Source organism: Lepidochelys kempii, chromosome 21 (genome assembly GCF_965140265.1).
Source record: "Lepidochelys kempii isolate rLepKem1 chromosome 21, rLepKem1.hap2, whole genome shotgun sequence".
NCBI lineage: Eukaryota > Metazoa > Chordata > Testudines > Cheloniidae > Lepidochelys > Lepidochelys kempii.
In genome coordinates this window covers 6707987-6730564 of record NC_133276.1, presented here as the reverse complement: position 1 = coordinate 6730564, position 22578 = coordinate 6707987, and the positions used below count along the sequence as shown (strand labels likewise).

General features: G+C 49.7%; 1 protein-coding gene across 3 annotated transcripts; it reads right to left on the bottom strand.

The window, feature by feature from the left end:
• Positions 1–2658: 2658 nt before the first annotated feature.
• On the bottom strand, positions 2659–20855 carry LOC140901282 (Krueppel-like factor 15). Of its 3 annotated transcripts, none has more exons than XM_073319842.1 (3): positions 20768–20855; positions 15484–16568; positions 2659–11868 (listed from the first exon to the last, which is right to left on the bottom strand). In XM_073319842.1, exons 2-3 carry the CDS (start codon positions 16440–16442, stop codon positions 11697–11699), a joined length of 1131 nt encoding a protein of 376 aa, XP_073175943.1. In that variant the 5' UTR covers positions 16443–16568; positions 20768–20855; the 3' UTR covers positions 2659–11696. The 3 variants fall into 3 exon arrangements, with proteins under 3 accessions (XP_073175943.1, XP_073175944.1, XP_073175945.1); XM_073319843.1 differs by lacking the exon at positions 20768–20855 and adding an exon at positions 19609–19917; XM_073319844.1 differs by lacking the exon at positions 20768–20855 and adding an exon at positions 19033–19110.
• Positions 20856–22578: the final 1723 nt, after the last annotated feature.

Below are 22578 nucleotides of genomic sequence, written 5' to 3'. Positions count from 1 at the left end.
TGATGATACTGGCTCATTTCAGAGGGGGAATGGAGGTTGCTTCATTCATTAACAAGGGGAGTATGCGTTAGAATCCTCAGGGGAAAAAGCAGACGGACATTCAAGGTTTAGGTTGATTATGCTAATGTTTTTACATACAAACTTAAAGACTTTCTCAGTACCTGCTGTATCATCCACTGTTTTCACATGTGCACAATTACAAAACTAAAGAAAAACATAAGAAGGTGAGTGAGAAAAGTAGGAGACAGCTAGTGTCAGCTGCCTGAGACTAAGAATTTTTGAGGCAGAGAGGTACAGGGAAGCTACTGGAGAGGACAGATGCTGAACAAACCATTCATCCCAGGGGTGGGCAGGGAGAGGAACAGAGGCAGGGGATGGAAGATCAGTTTGGGAAAGGAAGAGGTGAATGACTGAAATAAACAAGAGCAACGCCCTGGAAGATTTTAAAAATCCCTGCACTTTTGAAGCACATGATTGAATAAGTATCAAGTAGAGTTGTTGAAAGGAATGATGCACTAACAGATGGGAGGCAGCATTTTCCCCCAGCCAGAATATGGGAAGCTGAGACTTTAGGCCCTAAAGAAGGAAAGCTCAATAAGCAAAGTGAAAGGCGATCAAGTCACACATGACAGCATGAGCAGTGGCAGGAGTACAGCCCGAGATGGGCAACACTGTGGAAGGAGCGAGAAGGCCATAATGAGGACAGAAGAGGTGCAGGAAGAGAAGCAAGTTTCAGAATTAAGTCTACAGTCCATGGAAGGGAATGGGAGAGCGCGTGCTGTGATTGAGGATGAGGATCTTGCCCAAGAGAATTGCTTCCACCCTTGAGGTGCTTAGTTTGAAGAAAGCAGAAGTGAAGTCACAAGTTTGTGGTCAAGAGAAACTGAAGAGGCAGGGAAGGGGAACCCCTTGAAAGTGGTAAAAGATGAGTGGAGTATCAGCATGAAAATGGTAGTGAAGGGTAAAAGATAAGAGCAGCAGAAAAGATCCTGAAAAGTGATAAAAGAGCAGAAGATCAGGCCCTGAGCCAGAGAGGGGAATCTTGCTAAAGCTAGGAGCTACCATCAGACAGTGTCACTTTTCTCACTAACTCTCTCTCTTCACTGCTCTCTGCTTTTGAAAGTCACTGTCTGTGCTACTGAGAGAGGTTTATAAGCAAAATATTTCCTCACTGAGGAATGACACTGGTTCTTTTTGGTCATTAGGAAACACAGTAGAGTTTGGAGCAGTAGAGTAACTATATTACATAATAAATAATTTTTTTTAAAACCCCACAGAAATCTATTCCTTATGCAAGAATATCAGGTTCCCCAACCTCTCTCTAGACAGCTTTCTGTTCCTGTATCTTGTATATGGTTCACTCAACCTATGGTACTGGAACATGCACTGCTTTTAGGTAGCCTGAGACTCCATTTTTATTAACATACCATTCCTTTAAAAGGGAAGTTAGGAGACTACACCCTCAGTGGGGAGCGGTTCTCCTGAAATCAACTGAATTCCTCATGAGCTCCATTAGATTATTCACAAATGTAAGGTCTGCAAAATTGGAACCCTTACCTTGTGAGTTCCTGAAGGCGGGGACTGTAACCCCTCATTTGCTTGTACAGCATCAAGCATGGCTAACTGCTGCCAGTTTGTAACCTCAGCGATTGGTGCTGAAGGTTAATCTTTCTTAAGAGCAGAAATAGCCAACAAACCTACTAGAACTGTACATTAAATACAGATCCTAGCTCCTGGAAACTGATCTCATCACATACACCCAACACAGTAGGGGTCACATGAACAGAAATGGGATCCTAATACTGTGCCTGGCAAGTCAGTTGCATGGTGGAACATGGAGATGCTGGACTCAATCTTTTCTAAAAAAGAAAAGGAGGACTTGTGGCACCTTAGAGACTATAAGGTGCCACAAGTCCTCCTTTTCTTTTTGCGAATACAGACTAACACGGCTGTTACTCTGAAATCAATCTTTTCTAGTTCTTTTTCCCCAAACCCAGCTATATTAGAAAGTCAAGTAAAGAAAGGAGAGAGTCAAAGTTTGTTCTGAAATGTACCATGACCCACTCAATGTCTGCTGGCACTGTAACTTCTGCTTGCCACTGTGCTATGGAGTGGGGGGCTAGCTGGACTCCGCTTACTTCAGTGGAGTTATCCTTGATTTACAACAGTGAAATCAGAAACAGTCCCTAAGTCAATTCATTATTAGTTTGTACTGCAGTAGCACAGAGAGACCCTGACTGGGCACTTAAGTGCTGGGCACCACACATACGATTGCCACATAAAAATAAAAAACAGGCCCAGTTCTGATCTATCTCCACACAACTCTATTGACTTCACTAGAGTTACTCCCAATTTTTAGCAGCATAAAATAATAGGATCAGGGTTGATTAGCAGAATACACTCAGAGTGAATAATGTTAGAACCCTACAGAAAGGAGCATAAGTCCCCCAAAAAAATAACTATCAGTGACATTATGTGCACAATCAATCTGGATCTGTGGGGGGAAGAAATGTCAGGAACTTTTCATCACATTCATGAGTGACTTGGATATTACTGGGTTAGTGTCCTGTTTAGATGAGACTGGGGGGGGGGGGAGGCAAAACAAGGCAGAGCAGGGAACAAGGCAGACTTTAAAAAAAATATGCAGAGAAGCTTAAAAGGAGTAAAAACAGTTTAATGGTTAAAGATTTATACTGGCATGGTTGGGGCCCCTTTGTGGAAGGCTTTGTATAGAGAGTACATAGTAGTTCCTGTCCCAAAGAGCAATTCTAGAAAGACAAAATCCAGTAAGATCACTGCAAGGAAAAAAAAAGTTTTTGAAAAGCATTGGCATATCAGAAATCTCACAGCAAGTTCCTGACTTCACAACCCTATAATCTTTGGCTGGGCTGGTTGAGGGAGACTCGTAGATGTGGGGGTAGCCAACACATTATGCAAAAGCAGGTCAGGCACTTCAGCCCTAGCCTGTTCCATAATTCAACAGTGCTCTTTTAAAACAGCTTTGAACTCAGCAGCTGACTCGAACAAGTGAGCTGAAAATCTGCATATCTGGCAATTTTCTGAATGACCCTAAGAGTTTCATACCTTACTAGCAACCACCACAGTCCCAAGTAAAGGAGGAAAAAAAAAACAAAAAACCAGTCTCATTAACAGTAAGGGTTTGGGTTGCTTTGGTTTTGTGGTGTGTTTTACAATGCTCTAGTTTCTCTCTCAAAGAGTAGCACTCATTTAGGTCATCCTTAACTTTAAGCCTGTGCTTAAGTGCTTTCCTGGATCAAAGCCTTAGAGATTTTTCTAAGGCACAAAGATATTTATTGAAGCGCAAAGCTACAAACGCTAACTTCGCTATGCTGTGCCTCTCAAGGTATCACAGGATCCCTTTCTCACCTCTGCCAGTCCTCCTGTGCACTTGTGCGGGCATGTTGTTGCAAGCTACTCAGTCGGACACACAAAGGTGTTGAGTTCTGCATAAAGCTCTCAACAGCACAGAAAGCATGACATGGAACTTTCAGGTCCACCACAGCAAGCTGGTGACTGTAAGTAGAAAGTTTCAGCGGGTTTGTTCTAAGGATCACAACCAGGGGTGCTAGTTTGTGCATGGGGACTAGATGGTGCTAGTCATCAAGTGGTCAAGATTCGTAGCAAGAAACCCTATTCTAGCTGGATTCTGATAATCTTCCAATGCGGCTTGCAGGACAATGGCCGAGATGCCTTGTGACGCTATTACCTATAGTTAGGGCTCAACTTCCTACTTCAGGTTGTTGCCGGCACCCAGTGCCGAGAGGCTGAACAACAGCTGGAGTGGTTCGTTACCCGGTGTGCTACACCCAATAATCACAACGGGGTGGAGAAGCAGAAAAGTTTATTTGCAGCTGCAAAAAAGTACAGGGAGAATAAAATCTCAAATCCTGCACAACAGAGCAGGAAGGTGTGCCTCCAGGCGGGGGGGCCAAGGACACTTGGGCCTAGCACACAGAGCTGCTGCGAGTGCCTCCAGGCAAGAGGGGGGGGGGGGCCAAGGACACAGGGGCCTAGTGCAAGGGGGCTTCATCGACACTCGTGGTCTTCCATCCCCTCGAGTTACCTAGTGGCCATGCCCCAGTGTTCCCAACAAGGTGAACTCTGGATGCCAAGAAAACTTCATCCTTCAAGTTGCAGGTCACAGCATCTTGAGTTCACGGGGTGATGCAATATTATGACATCACTTGGCAAACATGTTTCCCAAAGATACTTCAGAATGCATCTTAAGTGCCTCGGAAGCCTCTATATTGCAGGGCTTCGGATAGCGTGGTCTAGAGTTGCCATCCCTCCAGGAATTAAAGATGAATCTTTAATTAAAGACTATGTCATGTGATGGCACCTCCAGGAATAAGTCCAACCAAAATTGGCAACCCTATACGTGGTCAAGAGTCAGGTTGTTTCCTTAAATATCTGGAGACATGGCAGCCACGACTCAGGGTCTGAAGGTGGCACCCTGAAGAGATGGCAGCTCCTGTCCCCCACTATTTTCAGAACCTACCACAGTTTTGCCACTTTGCTCCAAAATAAGTTGTGTTGAAAACTAAAGCAATCCTATTTGGTGCCTGAGGCCATCAAGACTGCAACAAGCAGCACCAAAGCAGAGACAAAGATGATCCAGGCAAGGATAGTTTAAAAAGCCAAATTTTACTGCAGTCGGCATCAAAAAGCCACTCTCCCAACTGGCCCATATGTTGGTAGTTTCAGCAGAAGCCAAGGAGGCTGCACTCCTCTCTCACTGATGTTATTGTATTACAATAGCACCCAGAGGTCTTAGAGAGATCAGGACCCCCTGTGACGGATGCATACATACAACAAGAGAGTCCCTGCTCCTAAAGAACTTACAGTCTAAATGGACAAGACAGACATGGTAGGAGGGGAAACCGAGGGGTGAAGTGACTGGCCCAAGGTCAGGCAGAAGTGAGTGGCAGAGTCGGGAATAGCACTCAAGTCTCTGCACTCTGCCTCTACAAAAGGCGCCCAACCAGGGCAGGGCTACGGCCCTTGGAAGGGGGGCAACAGAGGTGAAGCTTGCACTGCTGCTGCTCACGCTGTACCTGCTCTATGACTAACTAGGCCCCTGAGCAGTTAGTGCTGCACTAAGATCATACCCCATTAATATTTTCAGTCACACAGAATTAATCCTGCACATTAATACAAATTAATCTTCCATGGCAGGGTTAGAGATGCCTTCCACGAGTACGAGGTAGTTGGATCCACTCAAGACAATGACAACCCCTGTTGTGATAACTCAGCCTACACATATACCCTAATTGTGAGCTCAGCTGTGAGCGGAAATTCACAGAACATCACACTCACCTATAACAACAAATGAAGTGCAAAAGCAAGACAGACTGAACTAGTCCAAACAAGAGGGCTACTGATATAACTCAAGGACTATGTTAAGATCGTTCTTGGTGAACAAGAAAAGTGTGGAACCAAAAATCAGTGAGCCAAAATTGGTGTCAAACTAAGCCTAACTGGTGGACAAAATAATGAAGGCAAATGGCTGTTCCACTCATCACTCTCTCTTTAGGTACTTAAAGACTTGGGGGAGAAAAGTTTCCCCATCATAGCTGCCACTCTCGCTATCTCCTGGGACCCCAGACTTCCTCCATCCTAATCCAGAGAAATATCCTGACCAGACTGGCCCAGAGAGAGGGAGCCAGATGAAAATGCCACTTCCACCAGCTCTAGCTAACTCCTGAATACCACCTGGGATGTGAAACTCTTGAATGTCTATACTACTGTTAATTTCTCACACCCCAATCAATGTAGCTAGGTCAACCTAAGTTTTAGGTGTAGACCAGACCTTTGTCTCTCCCCTCCATCCCCCATGTCCTTTTCCTTCCCCACCTTATTTCTTCTCTTCCCACTTGTTTCCCCTCAGCTCTGATCTGTCCTGTTAGTTGGCCCCTTCCCAGCCTCGTTAACCCCTTCTAGACTAAGCAGGGTGTTCATCCCACACTCACCACCTCAGCAGTGTTTTCCCTACAAAATATACTGTGTCACTCAGGAAGGTCATAGATCCACACACAAAAAAACCTAGTCACACTTCCAGCATTGCTCCTACTCCCAGACAAATCAAGCAGCCCTCTGGCGCACTCAGCACTGCTGAAAATGTGACAAGATCGGTACTCGCACCGGCCACTTGACTCATACCAATAGTCTCATTTCAGAGCCTTGCTTGTGCACGAAACCCACTGCTTGAAATAGAAGGGGGAAGATATTGTGGTATGGTCAGGTCTCTGGTACAGGAAGCCCTGAAGCTGCAGGTGGCGGCGAGGGTGCGGGGAGAGAGAGAGAGAAGGCCAAAGTTTTCAAAAATGACTAGTGATTTTGGGTGGCCGATTTTGGGACATTTTAAAAGGGGCCTGGTTTTCAGTATTGAGCACCCAACGTCCTTCGGAGATTCAGGTTCCTTTAAGGAGTCACCCTCCCCCCCAAAAAAATCACTAGTCATTACTGAAAGTCTTGGTGAGACCGATGTCAGGTCCCAGCTAGTCCATGCCCTGGCTATTGCACCATTACTCCCTACAGTGCTTCCTAGGGCTTCGCCTAGACTGACCTTGATTTAAATTGAGTACATTGAGAGAGAGCACCAGCCCCTCAGAACATGGGGCAATCATGCAGACAGCATGGTACTTACCCACAGCTGGGTGAACTAGGGGTCATTACTTACCCACAGCTGGGTGAACATTTGCTTGGGGTCCTATTGAATTGTAACAGCAAAGCACAGTGGAGCAAGTGATGGACAGGGGAGAATGCTCCCTAATCTCCAGTTGATGGAGAATTGCTCTGTCCTTTAACAGAGCTTAATTAAAGGCAGACACGATTCTACTTGGCAAATGGTTTAGTTCAAGCAGCAAGTCTGAGTCACATCAAGCCAGATGTTTTAGTCTAGCTATGTTCTTCTTTAAACTTTGCCATGTCCTTAACCTCTCTCCAGGCCAGGGCTTTCTTTAGCTCAGAGACCTGCCAGCTGTCCACTCAGAGACGACAGCGGTGAGATGGGAGCAGGTGTATCAGCTGAGAAGTCACGTGGGCTGCAGCATGAGGCTACTATACACCCTTTAGGAAGAAGCATAGGGTTTAATGCTCAGCCCTGACTGCATTCGGGGGGTGATTCACACTGCCTGTTGCTCCTGTGACACAAGCAAACAACTGGGGAAGGGACCGAGATTGAAGTCCCAGCACGTCTCCACTGCGATCAGAGGTGTGACTGCAGCACTAGTATCCACACTCAAGTGACCTTTGATCTAGCTAGGTCCAACAGCAGCAGGGAAGCCACAGCACCACAGGCAGCCGAGGAGCCGCGTACCCAGAGCCCCCAGCAAGCTTGTACAGATCCCAACTAGCTTTAGTGCGTCAGCATGTGCTGCAGTGACACGCCGATTGCGGTGTGGACACGCTCCCCGGGCTCAGAAGCCCAAGGAACTGTATTGAGCCACTTGAGGGTTAAAGTCTTGCAGATACTGCTGGAAATGTTCTCTTCCACTTGTTTCATGTTAACCAGTCTGACCTTTTTGTTTCTTATGGGCCTCTCAAGGAGGCAGGGCAGAGAAAGGATCTGGCCCAGCTGGCTGCAAAACAGAAGAACACTCAGCTGCTGTAGCTACTGTGAATGACTGCCTGTATCCCAGCGGTCCCCAGTGTGCTAGGCCCTGTCCAGTCCCACGTGACCCTGCTCTCCTTCGAAAGCACAGACTCCAGCTTGCTTGCTGCCGTAAGCTGGTTCCTATTGCCCGCCCAGAACTGTAGGTAGAGGAGAAAGTAGGTGGGGAGTGCCCTGAATTACACGGAGGGTGTTGGTATTACACAACAGACATTTATTCAGCAGGAGAACTTTCATGGCTAGAGCTGTGGAGACAAGATTTCTGGGGATCCATTCCAAGCTCTTCCACTGCCTCCTTCCACAACCTCTGAGGGACCTCCATTTACCCCTCTATAACAGGCATTCTACTTACCCACTGATGGGGTCTTGTGAGGCTTAATATGTGCCAATCCCTTCAAGGATGAAAGGCACCATCGAAGAAGAATCCCCATTAACGCCCAGCTTTATCAATTTCCTGGGGCAAAACCACAAGCAGACCCAGCTGCTACAAACATACATGGAGTCTCTCTTTCCAAAGGTGCCATAAAACCAGGCTCACAGTTCTCACCCACACAGGTTTGGTTCCTCTCATATGGAAAGAGGGTGCAACCAGCACCAATCAACTCTCCATTTTCCACCAGCAAGTGCTGTGCAGACCATAGGCCAGGGACTTCCGCAGCAGCATCAGTTGCATGCAGAGCGCTAGGGCTTTGCACACAAGTTTTGCTGTGCCCGCAACCAAAGGCACAGTGTGAAAAGCATTTTATAAAGTTCTACACATGCACACAAATGCGATCATCCCTGCTTTCATTATTAGTACCCTTGTGGCTCCCACAGCTACTTCTTTGCCTAGAAAAATGTTTAGCACTCTCAAAGCCCTCGTCTCCCAAGCACTGTACAACTAGTACTATTTCCACAGTACAAATGGGGAAACTGAGGCACAGATTTCCCTGACTTGCCTAACAGCAGAGTCTCAACATCAGAGCCAGGATTGGAAACCATGAATCCCAACTCCCAGAGCCATGCTTATACTGGGATAAAAAGAAATCAAAGGTATCAGTTGGTGACACTAGTGTACTTCAACAAAAGGAAAGACAGAAGAGTCCCACTCCTCATCCCCCGTCACTGTACAGGGATATCCTTTGTTCATTGAGGAGCATTACAGTATGAAGGTTAACACCTGACAGTAGCAGAGAAAAGAGGTAATTACAGAAGTGCCAGCAAACCTTCCAAGCCATTTATTAAAAGCACCCCCTAAGGAGACAGGTAAGACAAATATTTCACAACAAATTTGTGCCCAAGGCATTTGATGAAAGGAAATGCACGCCCTCCCCACCCTAGTCAAGTTCTCTTTGGTAGGAGCCACATGGCAGGTCAGCCATACTGAAAGTCTCTATTGCCCTGCTCTCCCCATTCCACACCCAGCCCAATGGCCACCCGGGGGACTCCATGCTGGGGACAAGAGTGGAGCATACAAATTCCACTTAGCAAATAAAAGATCGGAGAACTGAACTGTGGCCCAGATACTGCTAACTAGCCCCTCTTTGCCCACAGTCCCACAGCACTGGATTCACAAACTACAGTTGGCCTTTGTATTCTGAAGGCCAAGAGGGGAAAGCAGGTGGGGCAGATTCAAAAGGAACAGACTGTGCTGTAAAATGGTTTGGGGCCAGGTTAGAACAGCAAAAGGGACTGAAAGAAGAGCAAGACTGGCATGAATCATGCTGGCAGGGGGCCTGAAAAAGGTGCCCTGAAGGAAAGAGGGTATGAATTGAATAACCAGCTAGACCAAAAACCCCAACGAAACAAAACAAAAATAGATTCTCACATACCTGTCTCTGGCTCAGAATTAAAACTTCATTACTGCATGCATTGAACTTGGGGAGTTCTTTTTGGCTTCTGGTCACATCAATCCAGGGCAGGGTGGAGGAGCACTGGGAAAGTTACACAGAGAAGCACACTGGCTTCCCCAAGGCTACTACAAAGCACAGAATTCTAGCCAAGCACCTCGTTAGAACCTGCATCAGGCTGCAGCTTTAAATATTCCCATTTAGGCACACTGGAGAGGGACCCAGCTGAAGCAGAGTTTACTCCTCAATTATTCCCCCCCCTCATCCATCCAGTTATAAACTAGGGGTGAGCCTGAACAAGATCTTCAGAGCCAGACCTCCTGGAGCTTTGGGGAAAGGTCGGCTCTGGATTCCAATACTGCAGCTCCACCCATTTCTGTCATACCCCCTCCCCCTACAGATTAGGAAACCGGGCAATGCAGGTGTTGCAGACTCTGTTTCTTACACATTTCAGCTCTCTGGAAAGCCAACCCAAGATCAATTAGCCTTGGTTAGCTCAAGCTGTAGCTCTTGCAGCTGGGTAACATACAAGTCAATTTCCCGCTCCACCATTTCTGGAAATTTGCCAAAGGCCTTTGTTCAGCTGCTGGCATGCTTTTTAGATAAAGAACCAACCCCCAACCCTCATTTTTAGCAGTATTTCTTCTTTGGGGAAGCAGTAGTGCTCCTTCGAGTCGTCACACTTGAGGAATACTTTCCGCTTAGAGGAAACAATTCCCTACTTACATAATTACTTGCATTGTAAACTGTTTGGGACAAGGACTGCCTCTGTTCTGTTTGGACAGTGCCTTGCACAATGTGCCCCTGGAGGACCAGAGAGGCCGACAGCTTCAGTCACTACGGGATGACCGGACACACTATTCTACTGTCCCATTAACAGGCTAGTCAGGCTGCTGTTAGAAGTATGTTACAGGCACTTTAATACAAAAAAGGACTATTGAACAGATTATTACAAAGGTAATTGTGGGGTTTTTTGACAGCAGAGTTGTAACTATAAAGCTGGGAACACAGATGCCAACAGCAATGACAGACAAACCCTTTGGTAAGATGCTGTGAAGACCTGCCCACTGTTTTTAAGAGTCCCTGTACCTGCAGCTGTTCCCTGCCCTTTCCAGCCTCAGGGCTGGGTGCAATGCCCGCAGAGGCAGCTGTTGGAGCAAGATGTCACCAATGCTGGGCCTGTGGGCCACACTAGCAACCTGCAAGAAGCCTGAGAGCTGCATGTGATTTGTACACACAGGAACAGAATGCAGACACCCTGATCTTTGACACGGAGGGGCAGCCTGCAGACTTCAGGAGCCAGCAGGCCACGCTCCGGCTCCACCTCAGCAGAACATGGTGGGGGGTAGGTTGCACTTTAGGACTCCACAAGCAGCTAGCAGGCTCCTTGCTCTTTTGTTAGTGGAACCAGACAAAGCAAGGACATGCGCAAGGACCCAGCTAAGCTTTTGCCACATATGACTGAAGACACAGTAAGTGCATCAGCATCACCTTCTCAGGGACATCTTGGGAGTTTACCCTGGCTCTGTACATGATTAACGAAGAATATTTAACAGAGAAGGACATCAGCCTTGTCAATCCTGCAGACATCAGTGATGAGCAGCACACACTGGGAGGATGGGGGGCGGGGGGTAAGAGATCAGAGACAGGGACAGATCAAGAGGCAGTCCGTTTCCATACCCTCTGTACAATCTGTAAGCGATTGTAAGCATCTCTCCAGCCAAGACTCCAAGCACAGGTCTTCATTGGCTCAGGCAGGATCCCTTTCGGCTTTCCCCCCAAGATGGCTGCCCATGGACGGCTGGGACACTGGTCTGACTTGCTGCGTGTATATCCTCCCTGCTATGGGGGCTGCAAGTCAGGATACTGACTAAGAAAGAAGTGCTATTAACCAGTTAGCTCCCACTCATATCAGGTAGATAGTACAGTGACAGAAGCATTCGAATTACCTAAACAGACGACACCCATTCACTCACCGAAGCCCTTTGGTGAGGCCATCCTCCCACACATGGCCCTAATTAGCTCAGGTGCCCATCATGTGACTTTACAAGTGGCACAGTAGTAGAAGAGACAAGTCCTGACCATAAGGCACCCATGAGTAGAGGTAGACTTGGGATTTTCTCCAGTTTGTACAAAAAAAATTTTTCCCCTCTGAACAAAAAAACCACCCCTGTGTGTTCACTATCCAGCTCTGCTGGATTGCACCCCAGTTCCACAAGGCAGGGAGGAAAGGGTTAGCGGCTGCCGCTGCCTTGAGCTGTCCGGCTGCGCTGGCCCCTGTGGATCTTCATGTGTTTGGATAAGTGGTCACTGCGGGCAAACTTCTTTTCACAGGTCAGACACTGGTAGGGCTTGACGCCGGAGTGGGAGCGCTTGTGGCGAGAGAGCTCATCCGAGCGGGAAAACCTGCCGGGAGAAGGGAAGTACGTTGGGTTCTTTTGGCTGCACATTTACTACTAGCTAACCTAGGAGAGGATTGCCATTCCCTGAGGCTACCAGGGCCAAACCGGAACAGAGCAGAGGAGGATTGTGGGAATTAGGAAGGGGTAAGAAGGAAGGCCTAGGGGGTAGAACTGAGACTCAGGACACCTGGGGTCAAGTCCCATCTCTGCCACAGACTCTCTGTGTGACCTTGGGCAAGTCCCTTAGTCTCTAATGGTATGCCTACACCAGAAACCCTGCAGTGGCACAGCTGTAGTGTAGACACTTATTACAGCGACGGGGTTCTTCTGTTGCTACAGTAAATCTACCTCTCCATAAGGCATCAACTGCATTGACGGAAGAACTCTTCCACTGACCTAGTGGTGCCTACACTGGGACTTAGGTCAGCTTAAATCCATCACACAGTGCATGCAATTTTTCAAAGCCCTGAACGATATAGTTAAGCCAACCTAACTTTGTAGCGCAGACCAGCCCTCAGCATCCCATCTATAAAATGTGGATTATACACCCCTGTGAGGGAACTGGTGAGTGAGAGATGCTTGAATACTACAGTGATGAGGATCAGGTAAGCACCTGGAGAGACAGAAGTAGCACACACCAAAGGGGTCGAATGAAAACATCTTCTTGGCCAAAGTAATACTTGGCATTTGCTCAGCGCTTTCCACCTACGAGCTCTGCAGACATGAAAGAAACTGCAGCTCCCTTGTGAAATACAACCCCCATAAAGGCACAGGGGTGAGTGCAGCTTGCCTGAAGTCCATGTACTTACTACAGGTTTCCCAGTTCCTCCTTTCACAACCACAGCACGTACCTGGCATTTCCCCCTTTTGCTATAAACACATACTGGGCCAAGTGATCCCTGGTGTAATTTCAACCACTGATGTGGGTGGATTGGCACCAGAGATGAATTTGGACAGTTGTCTCAATTTTGTGGCTGGGAACAAGGCCACAGCAACAGCAAGAATTTCATCCCAGTTAGAATGGGCTGACCTGTGTCTGCTCTCCTCCCAGACTGGGCTAATTAGAAATAACCCCAGACTCAACACCAAGTGTTTCTGAAGAAATGCCCACACTCAGCCGTCCCCATGGCAGGGGACTAGGATGCTTCCCTCGGTCAGACTGTTCCCAGCCAGGAGCCTTGGAAGGCAGGGAAAGCTGAAGAACAGATATGGCGGCACCTGCCCGTCAGCTCAGGAAAATGCTGCCTACCATCTAATACAGCCAGGCTGATTTCTCCCTGCTCCAGGAAGCCCCCCACCCCCCCCCGCCCCCTCCCACACTTCTGTCCCTCAGTGCTTTGTTACAGTGACACACCCCCTGGGGCATGGGAGTGTGGAGCTGAACCCGCTCTCCCCTCAAAGAGCCTGGAAACCCCTGGGGACTGGATGGACCCAGGGACTGGGAATGGGGTACACTGCTTTGCACCTCTAGGTCACCACTTCAGAGCCAGCCCAGGGCAGCAGTGACCAAAAGCCAGTCCTTACCCTCTGGCAGCAGTTCAGTGGCCAGGCTGATTTTATCAGTCTCACTACAGTTCCCTGTGGCCACACCATCAAGCCTCCCCTACAACTGGCCCCAGTTACCCCCTTGCTGGAAGTCTTGGCTGTGAGGTTGAATGGAGCCAGGGACAATGAGCTGCCCTCAGGCTTGGAGGCAGTCGCTCCAGGGCAGGGTCGCGGCTCAGTGCTATGGGGACACTTGCTCTGTAAACGAAGGACTCTGGGGCCGTCAGGCCAGTCTCTTTCATAAAGGTTCTTCTCCTCACCCATGGCACAGGCTCAGAGCACTCTTTCCCAGCAGCGAGTCCCAGCCCTGAATTAGTGGGACCACTTCCAGGAGCTCACTCTGCATTACCACTCAATCCCTGGCTTCCCAATAAAGAGCAGCGTTGGTTCGTCTGATGGGGGACACTGGCTCCCCCCCTAAACTGTGACATGAGTTCATTTCTCAAACGATCAACAGCCAGCAACTTCCCATCACTATCAGCCTGTGCGCTACATTCCAATCCAGGGACAGACATCTGCTCCTTGGACCAGTTTAAACAGTGAACTCCAGGTGTGAAGGCTACGTACACCAATTTCACAGTTCTAGGCTCAAAGTTTCCATCCTGCAGCATGTTACTGAAAAATCCAGATACTCGCATGGCCCTCTTCCACTATGGTACCTGGACAGATCCATCTACTTAGCTCCTTAATTCCACAGATGAAATAGATCAGCTTAACCTCTCAAGAAAGCTCTTTAAGTGCATTCAAATCCCCACCCAATTTCTCCAGCACCCTCTTTCTTCCACCCTAAACTGGGCACACAGAAATCCAAATCCTCAGGCACCATCAGCACTAAGGTTTGCTGCAGAACTGGACTTGCACAAGCTTGGGTTTGGCAGCATCTGCATTACAAAGCCTCAGAACTGATGCGATATCACTGTGATGCTTCATGTTTACAACTATAACTGGAGAACGCCCACAAGGAGCGGATCCACTCCCTGTTCTAGCTCTGAGAAGCTCACACATATGGTAGAAGCGTTAGACAAAAGGGTTTTTCCATATGGCTGAAACATACTAAAAGAATGTGGAGTGAGAAACACTGGCTTATTTTCTAGCCTAGCCATGAGCAGCAAATTAATCAGGAGGTTTTTTGTTTTTGTTTTTTTAAAACCGTGTGTGATTTGATTGACAAGTTCCTAAGGGAAGCAATGGGCAATCCAATAGATGAGACATTTATAAGTGGACAAATTATAGGAAGCAAGTTCTGGAAACAACCCTGCACTGGCCAGGGAATAGACTAGGAGTAACATTTTCAAACACACCTGAGTGATTTAGGAGCCAAACCATTTAAATCACTTTCAATGGGACTTAGGTGTTTTTGAAAGTTTAACCTAAATGTCCTGACAGGTCTTTCTATCCCAGCCCTCCTCAAAGCTCTGCTTTCTAGAATTTACTGTAAAAACTGAATCACACAAGGGCAGCTTACTTCTAGTTAAAACTCTCCTGCTGCTTTAAAAGTTACCATCTCAGTTAAACCAGTCAGCATATGAACAGCTTGGGGAAGCCACGACCTGACAATTTACACTTGGAAGTCTTGGATTTGCGAGTCCAGGACCCAGTGCCAGAAAACACTGCTAGAGTGAAGAGACGGTGAGGTTTTAGACTCAGCTCTCTCAAGAGCGTTAGAGCTAGCAGAGGATGTTGCATACCTTTGAAGAGCAGACAATGCCAGCTATTTAAAGGGACAAGACAACTGCTGAGTCAATCATCTTGCAAATGCACAGGAAGCTGCAAGAGGGTAAGCAGAATTGTGTGATTTTCAAAAAGAGGTCACGATCTGCCAGGGCCAGACAGGACAGATTTCCAAGAGCTCAGCACCCACAGCCCTAAGCATGCTGGATGCTGAGCTCTTCTGAAAACCTAATCCCAACTGTGGGTTCCGAGCACTTGAGAAAAGCAGGCCCTACCAGACTGGCGCTAGTCCTTATAAACGCATGCACAGGCCAGATCCTGCAGGAGGCAGTCAATGGCTTGGCTGCCTGGCAGCCAGTGGAAAGGCAACCTTAGCGCCAGGCTGCCGCGCTTACACACCCACCTCCAGCCGCAGTTGGGCCAGGTGCAGGTGTAGGGCTTCTCTCCAGTGTGGCGCCGGAAGTGTGCTTTGAGGTGGGAGCTCTTGGTGTACATCTTGCTGCACCCAGGGTGTGGGCACTTGTGGACCCGGATGACAGAAGGGGAGACCTTCTGGAACTTGGGGCCAGCCTCAACCCCCCTCACATTCCCTAGCGCCACTGGCCTCAGAGCGAGGGGCAGGGGGGCTATTTTGACGTACTTTTGGTCCAAGACAGTCACGGGGGGCTGGGCAGCCTGAGGGACAAAGGTCAGGCTTTGTCCCTGCACGCTGACCAGCAACTGGGCCACCCTGATGCCGTCCACAGCGCTCTGCGGTGGGGGGCTCCCACTGTTCACTTGGACGGGCTGGATCTGTAGGATAATAGGGATGCTCCCAACACCCACTGTCAGGCCCGCAGCACCGGCTGCCTCCGCGGCCTTGGTAGAGCTCAACGCACCCCCTTCCAGAGCCACCCTGGGCGTAGGCTGCTCCCCAGGGCTCCCCAGGTTGATCTCCGACTTGATCTCCAGCTTCCCTCTGACGGGCTGTTTCTCGCTCAACTCATCCTTGAGGAGCTCCATCTTCTCCTTCAGGAACTCCTCAATCTCCTCAAGGGTGGGGGTGAAATCTCTGGAGAGGTCGGTGCAGAAGTCGGGCAGTTTCAGATGAGCCTCATAGAGGGTGGCTTGGGATTTCTCACCTTCTTTCTTTACCTTGGACACCAGGAGGCGGGCGTCTTGCGAAGGGTAGCTGTCATGGCAAAGGAGAAGGCTGGAGCCATCCGGAGGGTCGGATGCTCCTGCATCGCAGTCTCCCGGCAGAACAGCAGACGGCATCTTTGTCTTACCAGCATCCGCGTTGCTGTCTAGCCAAGAGGCGCCAGCTGGGAGGGCCACGGGGTCTGAAGCAGGGAGCAACTTGCTGCAATTGAGAGAGACCATTTGTTGACTAGCGTCCCTTCTGCACGGAAAGATGTTAAACTGACTGGGTAGGAAGCCAGTGTAACAATTCAGCTGGGCAGCAGTACAGCTGGTAGTCCTGATATTGAGGGGACAGCGTTAGCCCACCTGCAAAGGAGCGACACCAAGGAGATTATTTACGAGTGCAAACACCTAGGAACAATTTGATTACACACAAGTCACTGTTGGGTTTGGTTTTGTTTTTAAATTGCTCTGTTGCTCAAACACACATCCCAGTTATTTCTACCTAAGTGGTCTGCAGAGAACCAGACTGTCACCTGATGTAGGCTTTTTTCCTTGTTTCCATAATTTGCATTAGCAGTCACCTTCACATGCATGAAACACTTTCCTGATATCGCTCTTCTGTTTCAACAATCACTGCAGTTGCCAGGCGGATGGTATGCAATAGCACATGGGATGGGAAGTGGTTTGCTTAGGCCTGACTAGGAGGGGAGGTGATTCAGGAGATAAAATCTAAGATAATTAAAAAGGAGCAAGGAGAGAGTTTAAGAGAGAAACGAAGCCCATGCTAGAGCCATTTGTGAGCTCTTAGTCTTCTCCCCCCCCGCCCCCCCCCCGTGAGTAAGCAAATGCATGGGATTCCTTCAGAGCTGTCCAAACCAGTTGGGCCAGTCCTTGCTAGTGCCATCTCCCCAGATTCCTTACGGTCAGGAAGGGCAGATTCTGAGGAGCTTTCCAGTTTCAGCAAGCCCTGCCTTAAAAATAAAAAAAGCACCTGACTTAGTTCATGATCTGCCAAGGGCAAAATGTAGGACAAAAACCCTAAAATTGCTCAAGGCCTTTCGCAACACGGTTCTGTCCTTGGCATGACTTTGCATCTCCTGCCTGGACAATTCACAATGAACAGAAGCCAGAAGGTGCATGTGAGGCAAGAGGTGGCATTGGGCCATATCTGTCTCACCCCATCTTCAGATCCCTACACTGGGCTTCCAGCTTTCCTCCCACATGTAGGTGAAGATGAGGAGTTTGAACTTAAAGGCTCTACACAGCCCCAACTCTGCCTATAGCTCTGCTCCCCTTTCATCCTCCCCCCCAACCCCGTTCCCTCCCCCTCGTCTCAATCCCGATATTTGCCTCTCCATCCCTCCTCAGATCTACTCCTTTCAGGCTGCTGGCTACATTTACAACAGCCTCCCCCTCTCCACACACCATGCACCTTCCTTAACCTCCTTCCACTCTCCCCTCAAAAGGCAGTTCTTCCCTGAAACCTGCCAGCACTGCTCTCCTTGGGGAGATGGCAGGGACCAGTTTGCACAGTCTGGGTGAGCTGACTCTTGTTCTTGAGCTCTCCACTAATGAGAAAGACAGCTAAGAAGCATAGTCACAGGAGGGACCCTGTGACTATTAGAACCAGCCATTAGAACACTAGTCTGGGACTCAGAAGGCCCGAGTTCAATTCCCTGCTCTGCCAGACTCTCTGTGAGATCTTGGACAAGTCATTTAGTCTCTCTGTGTCTCACTTCCCCTTAGCAGGGCCCTACTTCACAGGGATGTTGTGAGGAAAACATTAAGAAAGTCATAAGATGCTCAGATCAATGGGGCCAAGTAAGTACTTAAGACAGACACGCTCCAGATTTGCCAGGGGTCAATGACAGCATCTTGCCTACTGGAAGCATTTTTTAGATTTTGCAGGTTTAACTAAAATTCACAGTATCAATCTACATGGACGACAACATTCAAGAGTTAACAGACACGTCATGTGTAAAAAAACCTAAGCCAGCTTTCACGGAAGCGTATCGCTGGACTAGGTTAGCTCTTTAGACATTAGTTTGGGTTTCTACAGCACCTTTTGTTTGCAGTGTTGTTGTAGCCATGTCGGTCCCAGGAGATTAGAGAGAAAACACGGGTGAGGTAATATCTTTCATTGAACCAACTTCTGCTGGGGAGAGAGACAAGCTCTTCAGGAAGAGCTCTGTGTAACTGAAAGCTCGTCTCTCTCACCAACAGAAGTAGTCCAATAAAAGATATTCCCTCCCCCACCTTGTCTCTCTACAGCACCTTTTGTTATGGGAGGATCTAAAAGCATTTTGAGTCTCCCAGCGACCCTGGGAAGTAGGTAAATATGCTGAATTCACAGATAGGCAGCCAAGGCACAAAGAGGTAAAGTGATTTGCCGAAGGTCACACAACAGGCAAGAGCTGGGAACAGAACCCAGAAGTCCTCACTTCCAACCTCCTGCGCTAATCAGTACAGCGCATTCCTGCTCCTTGTTTTTAAAATATCAAAATGGCAAATGACTGTATCAACTCTTTGGGGGCAAGGACTGTAATTTACTATGTTTGAACAGGGTCCAGAGCACTGGGACCTCTGAGCTACTGCAAAATAAAATGATAAATAATTATGATACTAAGGCATTTGCACCATCATCATCCGTGACCAGATACCATAGAAACAGCAGATACAGAAATGCCCACAGATATAATAGTCAAGGGCTAGTGAGCATGCACAGGCATTAGCATGCAAAAGCAGCTCTACAAAAATGAGAACAAGGAGATAACTGCTCCCAACTGAATCCCAGGTAGAATGGGTCCACAAAACGGATTAGACTTACTTGAGGCGAAGGAAAAAGACGACTGAAATATGGGACTGCGACTCAGATCTGGATTCTATCCCTGGCTCAGCCACGCACGTCCTGTGCGATCTTGCAAGCCACTTTACTCTCTGCACCTCAGTGACTTCTGACAAATCACTTCTCTCTCTGTCTCAGTCTGCCGGTCTGCGAAAGGGGGCTAATAAAACTGCCCTACCTCACAAGGAGTTACAAGGCTGAGGAGTGCTTTGTAAAGTGCTTCCAGACCCTTGGATGAGAGGTGGGGTATTGCTAGCAGCAAAGCACAGGCTGGGTGCCACATGGATCTCTGGTGATTGCCATGAGCTGGAGTCTCACATGACTTATTAAATGCATCCGATGAAGTGATCTGTAGCTCATGAAAGCTCATGCTCAAATAAATGTGTTCGTCTCTAAGGTGCCACAAGTCCGCCTTTCCTTTTCACGTGGCTTAGTGGCCGGCTCCATATGCTGCCCGCAGTTCACAAGGACAGGGGCCGCAAAGGAAGCATGCACAAGCCACACTGCAAGCATGCACGCTGCAACACTAAATGGCCTTAATGCCATTTCCCGGCTTACCATGCAACTTCCCTGCTTCCTCTAGCCACCATCATTCATGGCAAGGGGCGGTCCCTCCCTCCGGGCACGCCTGAATGGCCAGATCTTCTGTCAACCGGCTGGTCTGGGCGCCCCCCCCTGCAAGCCGAGGGCGCCCGGACTGAGTTCCACTCCGGAATGCCTCCCCACGTGACGCCAAGCACACAGCAGCCATTCAGCTGGGAAACGCCAGGGCTTCAGCCTGTCAATCCCGGGGAGCCTTCAAAGCCCAGCCCGGGGGTCTCTGCACGAGCACCCTCGGCCTGCACCGGCCCCACAAAACCCAACTCCCCTCCCCGCGCCCTGAGAAGCGCTTTCATCAGCCTGCCCGCGGCAGAGCCCCGGGTATTCCCCTGCCGGAGCCTCTCCCCAGCCAGCCGGCCCCGTGTGAACGCGGCCGGCCCGCCGGCATCCCCCGCCCGAGCACAGGGCGTGCGGGAACAGCCCCCGTGGGGCAGAGAGTCACACACGTGGCGGCTCCGTTTCTCCACCCTCTGCTCCCAGCGGAGGCGGGGGCTTTTCCCCAGGGTCTAATGGGGTGGCCCTGCCTCCCGGCTCCCTGGCTGCATTGGGGGGGGGGCCTGCCTCCCGGCTCCCTGGCTGCATGGGGGGGGGTGGCGGCCCTGCCTCCCGGCTCCCTGGCTGCATGGGGGGGGGGGTGGCCCTGCCTCCCGGCTCCCTGGCTGCATGGGGGGGGGGGTGGCCCTGCCTCCCGGCTCCCTGGCTGCATGGGGGGGGGGGGTGGCCCTGCCTCCCGGCTCCCTGGCTGCATGGGGGGGGGGGGTGGCCCTGCCTCCCGGCTCCCTGGCTGCATGGGGGGGGGGGTGGCCCTGCCTCCCGGCTCCCTGGCTGCATGGGGGGGGGGGGGGGGAAGAGAGAAGACCACAGACAAGTAGCCGAGGATCACTGGAGCCCGCCCACTCCTCCGGCGGGGGGGGGAACGACAGGGAATTTAGGGGAGCTAAATATTCTTCTTTAAACCACCGCGCTGGAAGAAGTGAAAACATCCGCAACCCCCTTCCCCTCCCAAACCGGGCATCCGCCCTGCCCCGGGAACCCCCTGGCAGCTCAGAACCGCCCCCCCCCGCGCTCCTTTTCTGCCCCCGCAGCGACGCCCCCTTCCCGGCTGCGCGCCTCTTACCAGCCCGCTGCCCCCTTCCATGCGGGCACCGCCAGCTCCGCTCGCTCACATGACGCGGGGAAGCTCCAGCCGGAGCCGCCGCCCCGCCCCGCCCCGCCGAGGGCTCGGCTCGCTCCCCGCCGCCCCATTGGTGCGCGGCCGCTGGGGCTCGCCTGGCCCGCAGCCGGAGGGAGCCGCCTCTGGGCTGAGCCCCGCTCGCTGCAGCTGGCGGGGGGGGGGGGGGAGGCGTGTTTCTCGAGGGGTATTTCATAAAAATAGGACCATTGAGGGGTCATCACTCATGGGGGTTGGGGGGGGGGTGTCTCGAATAACTAATAATCGCGTTTCATAATTCAGGGCTGCAGAACAATCCCCCCAGCAGCCACGAGGTGAGGATTAATTCACAATTCAGAGATAATAGTGAATAACCAGCGGTGAATCGTAATTAGAGGCTGAAGCAATGCCACCATAACTAAAGGACAAGAGTGAAGAGGTTAATTAAGGAATACTGGTTATTTAAGGATAATAATATGGTCCTTAAGTACTGGTCCTTTATCCGCCATTAAGGGGCAGTGAAAGGCCAGGTTTGCAAAGGCATGTAGGCACCTAAAGGTGCTGATCAGCATGTGGTGTCATTTTCAAAAGCACCTGCAGTGCCTAACATGGACTTTAAATGCCACTGGGCACCTAGCTGCCCTTTTAGGCACCTCAAATACCTTTAAAAATCTAGCTCCAGGTGTGTGGGACAAAGGCTGTTCCAGGGAGTCACAATGCCTAAGTCCCCAGGTCCAGGTAGGGGAGGGCCTCCATAGGCTAGCCCCCCGTGGTCGTTTTATTGTTTGAACAGAAGTCCTTAAGGACAGGCTCAATCACTAGGGACACTGGGATCCAGGCTCCACCAGTCCAGAATAATTATAAGATATAATAATCGATTAATAACATTCTTCATGCAGGCATGTGGGGGATGCACAGATTCCATCACATTTGACATTTCTGGAGCATCCTCCATCAAAGCACTGACCATACGATCCTCTGCACGGGAGCCGTTTTGTACACCTGCTAGGACTTGACTTGAGAAAGGAATTCCTCCTGCTTCGCACTCCAAAGAGGCCTTAAATCAGACAGAGACATTAGCAACAGGCAAAGCTGGGAATTCAAGTGAAGGGGGGAAAATACTAGAGCCTGATTTAAGGGGAGATATTCAAAGGCCTAGCCTTAAGCGTAGTGACTTTCGGTGGGAGGACGGCACCTAACTACCATCTGTGCCCACAAGTGTAATGACTCGTTAAAGTAACACAGTGAATTAGTGGCAGAGCAGGTCCTAGCACCAAAGAGTCCAGATTGCTCTTCCCCTCTATTTACACTGCCTGTAGACTGTGGGGCTGGGCTTGTTGCAGAGGCTATTGTTTCCCTCAGTCCCTTCTCATGGGACTCCTTGTCTTGTCACTTATTTTCACTCTAAGGCCCAGAACTTCAAAGATGATTGATTTTGATGGAAGTTAGGAGCCTAAATACCTTTGAGGATCTGGACCTAACTCCCTTTTTTCTAAAAAGGAAATGTCCCATGTGGGGAATTTAAAAAAACCCATCTGGATATGACACAATGGTTTTGAAACCCTCTGCGAAGTGTCCATATGCAGAAGCAAGGGTCATATCCAGGTCTACAAATTTGTTGCAGTGGACTCCTGCCTAGTCTTCAGCTAACCTTTTCTCTTGCCATCCAACAGCTCACATGTTCCTCAACACACCCTCATGAAACCTTCATCCTTTCTTCTCTTCGTGGCATGGCCGAGCATGTTCTCTCCTGGAAGCTCACAATACTGTGTTGACTT

Bases quoted from the DNA above. Each gene is read 5' to 3' on its own strand.
- LOC140901282 (XM_073319842.1), bottom strand. From the start codon at position 16,442: ATGGTCTCTCTCAATTGCAGCAAGTTGCTCCCTGCTTCAGACCCCGTG. The intron at 11,869-15,483 runs GTGGGTGTGTAA...TTCTCCCGGCAG, and splicing joins TGGCCCAACTGCGGCTGGAG to GTTTTCCCGCTCGGATGAGC.